We start from the raw sequence: 3,332 nt of genomic DNA on the forward strand, positions 1-3,332 counted from the left end.
CCAGGGATGTCAATAAATATTAATCTGCATGGCAAACACTTGTCTCCCTGTTGACTGTTGAACCATAACACTGTTAATGATTGGCTTGACAGTTACAAGAAAGTCATGGAATATTTTGGTGGCGTGATCAACCAGGTGGAACGTCCACACAAAGTAAAAATATCCAATAACTGAGATCCATATCCTCTTCTTTCTTGACATATTTTCCAGACATGTGCAGGTTGTATTTCTAAGGCTGCATGAAACAACAAACGATGCAGGTTAAAAAAAATAAACACTACACAGAAAACTTAAGCACACTAATGAAAGTTGTTGACAAATTGTTATGTCCATGAGTAACTTCTCTGAGGTGCRATGTAGCCTGAAAAATTTAGTCCAGGAAGAAACAAGCAGCTATCATAGAAGCCAACACAAACTAGACGCTCTGAAGTGCCGAATAAGATCCATCCAGGATGGCATCTACCCAACCACTGTGGGTGGGTAACATGATACACAGAAATATTTAAAGACACTCAGATACTCAATCTGGAAGAGGGCAAGTGTAATACAAGTAAGAACCTAGCAGGCACAGCTGGCATTTTAATCATACGACAATGCTCATTTTCAGAAAGACCATTTTAATGCAACAAACACTTATTTCTTTTATGTTAAAGATGTCTAGAAAATCACCTAATTAGATCAAACGGATAATGATGGTCCTACAAAAAAAAAAAAAAAGAATTCTCGGTGACAGATGTAGAAATATTTTTCTGTGAAACTGTGTTTGATTTGATGCAACCTGCAGAAGGACAAAAACTTGATGGCTTCCCTTATGAGCACACAACAGTTGGCTTGGCAGATGGTGCCGAGCATGGCAGTGTTTATCAAAACCTAGTTTAGAGACAGAAATAAAAACAAGGGCAAATATGTAGGCTCCTTTGCACACAAATGATACAAATGATGGCATTTATGGGGGCAATAAACACCTTCATATGTTTCATTTGACTTTGATACTTTTTATTTTAAGAGCTTAACAGATGCAAAGCTTTGCAAAAAGTACCAGTTCCCCTTGGAGTTTTTTCCCAATTTGCCACATACGTGAATGTATATACTGTTAGGGTTTTATGTGATTTAGATCAAATAAAGCAATATATACGTATGAAGTGAGAGGAAGATAACTCAGTTTTTTTGGCAGAGAATATTTCTTAGAAATAAAAATATAGACTCTGACATGTCTAAGTAAAAACTAGAACACATAATGGCCCACGGAGGTCAATCAGCACATAATCCTGTTGTATTGTGAAAACCTTGCATGTCTTTAGGAGAAYACTGAGTGAAGAAATGATCATAAAGGCAAAAGAACACAATGCAACATAAATTTGTGGAGACAAAATGGTTTGAAGGTAAACTGAAGGCTTTGTGGTCAAAGGGGACAAAATTTTAAAAAAGAAATATTAGTAGGGGCAGGAAATGTTAGCCTTGAGAAAATGGATGGAGCAAAAGTACAGTGTGATCCTAAACAAAAACCTGGCTTATGCTGCTTATGACTTGGGACTGTGGCGGAAGTTCACCGTACAGCACAATGACTATAAATATACAGCCAGAATTGAAACAGGATGGTTTACATCAAAGCTTATTGTGTTAGAATAGTGCATTCCCAGGCCTGACCTTCATCCAGTGTGAAGATTTGAAAATGATTTTCAGAGGCACTCTTGAACAGTTCTGGGAAAATTAGTCTCTAGATGTTCGATGCTTCCCCAGAGTACTGAATGCCAGGCATTTAGTTTTTTTTTTTTTTTTGTAAACAAGAAAACAACAAAAACTATTTACCATTATCCTTCCACATCAAAATGATGCACTACTTAAGAGTATTGAAATTAATACAAGGTTAAAAGGATATAAAAAAAATTATTACTCTTAAGTCATGCAAAGTTTTTACTAGTAGTTGCAAAGTCCTCAAATTTTACAGAATGTTTCCCTTTAAAGGGAAACATTTTCATGGAGCTGCAGCTCCTAGTTTTCATAGGGAAAACTGCCGACCTGCACAGCATCCTTATCACTCAGGCAACTACTGTGTATGGCAGACATTCCTCAACACAGGCTCCCCTCACACATCGGGGATTACCACAGGCCAAGACACCCCACACCATTCTTCAAGGCCCCTCCACACGGGGTGACATTTCATAGAGGCTCTTTCAAAGTAAAGGAGAGGCTGGGTTCGCGTAAGTTATTCATGAGCGTCTCGTTGTTGTTTATTTGTCAAAATAAAACGATTTCCCGGGTTATTTTCGCCGCGGAGGAGTCGACGTTTAGCTGTGCTAAAGCAAAGGAGATGGAAGGAAAGCCATATGCGGGTACTGCTTGGCGCATGCGTTTACTGAGGGACACGGGAAAGGAAATAAGGCAAAGAAAGGCTCGACTGAGTCACATGATGAAGCGCTTTCTTTCTTTTCTTTTTTTTTTTTTTAGTCGGAGGTGCATTCTGAAATATGAGCAATCGTCTCAAAACTGACAGAGCCGCTGCAGCGCCAAATGACAAATGAAACAGATGCGAGAGAGAAGAGAAAAAAAAACAAAGTTTCCGCATTGTGTTCCTAGAACACATGCAGAAACTACATTTCTATTATTATTATTAGCGATTAAATAATCATCCAGAAAACATGCGCTGACTTCCCTAAACTGCAGCATGCGCTGAATGTGCCTGAAACAGAGGATGTTACACTGTGGAAAATAAACTGACGCCGCTTTTCTTACCCGTACGTGACTGTTTAAAACGCCGGTTTTGACGCTGATACTCACCACTGTTACCGGAGACACCATTTCTCCCCTGAAGCCGTCGTGTCGATTGAAAGACAAAAACAGTTTAAATATATCTAAACCGCTTTTTTATTCGCTTGGATCTCCTTGTTTGCGCAGCACTGTCAGAGGGATGCCGATTGTTTTTGTCCTCGATCCTGTGGGCGGTCCAACATCCCGGAAGGAGGGAACAGAAGCACGTTAACGTGGGCAGGCCTACCAATTTGACCAATAGGAGCAGAGAGTGGTGGTAAAATGGGCGGGTCCAGTCGTTAGAGACGTCCTGATAGGAGGAGTCAGAGCGGTGTTTACATATTGAAGCAGATGGCCTTTATTTACATTTTCAGAAATGGAGCTTTTCGGCATCAGGGGCTGAGCTTATAGTCGATCTTGTAATAGAATCCTTAGCTATGCTGGGCTATGTCGGATTAAGGAAAGATTTCAGATGGACAAACCCGTATCCTATCTATCTATCTATCTATCTATCTATCTATCTATCTATCTATCTATCTATCTATCTATCTATCTATCTATCTATCTATCTATCTATCTATCTA

The 3,332-nt window shown here is 39.4% G+C and overlaps 1 protein-coding gene across 1 annotated transcript in view; it reads right to left on the reverse strand.

Moving 5' to 3' along the window:
• tmem86a (transmembrane protein 86A) overlaps positions 1-2,958 on the reverse strand; it is an 18,504-nt gene extending 15,546 nt beyond the window's left edge. Inside the window, exon 1 of the mRNA XM_008411543.2 lies at positions 2,779-2,958. Within this exon, the coding sequence (XP_008409765.1) occupies positions 2,779-2,799 (21 nt within the window). The 5' untranslated portion in view covers positions 2,800-2,958. The remainder of the gene's footprint in view (positions 1-2,778) is intronic.
• Positions 2,959-3,332: the final 374 nt, after the last annotated feature.

Source organism: Poecilia reticulata, linkage group LG6 (assembly GCF_000633615.1).
Source record: "Poecilia reticulata strain Guanapo linkage group LG6, Guppy_female_1.0+MT, whole genome shotgun sequence".
Taxonomy (NCBI): domain Eukaryota; kingdom Metazoa; phylum Chordata; class Actinopteri; order Cyprinodontiformes; family Poeciliidae; genus Poecilia; species Poecilia reticulata.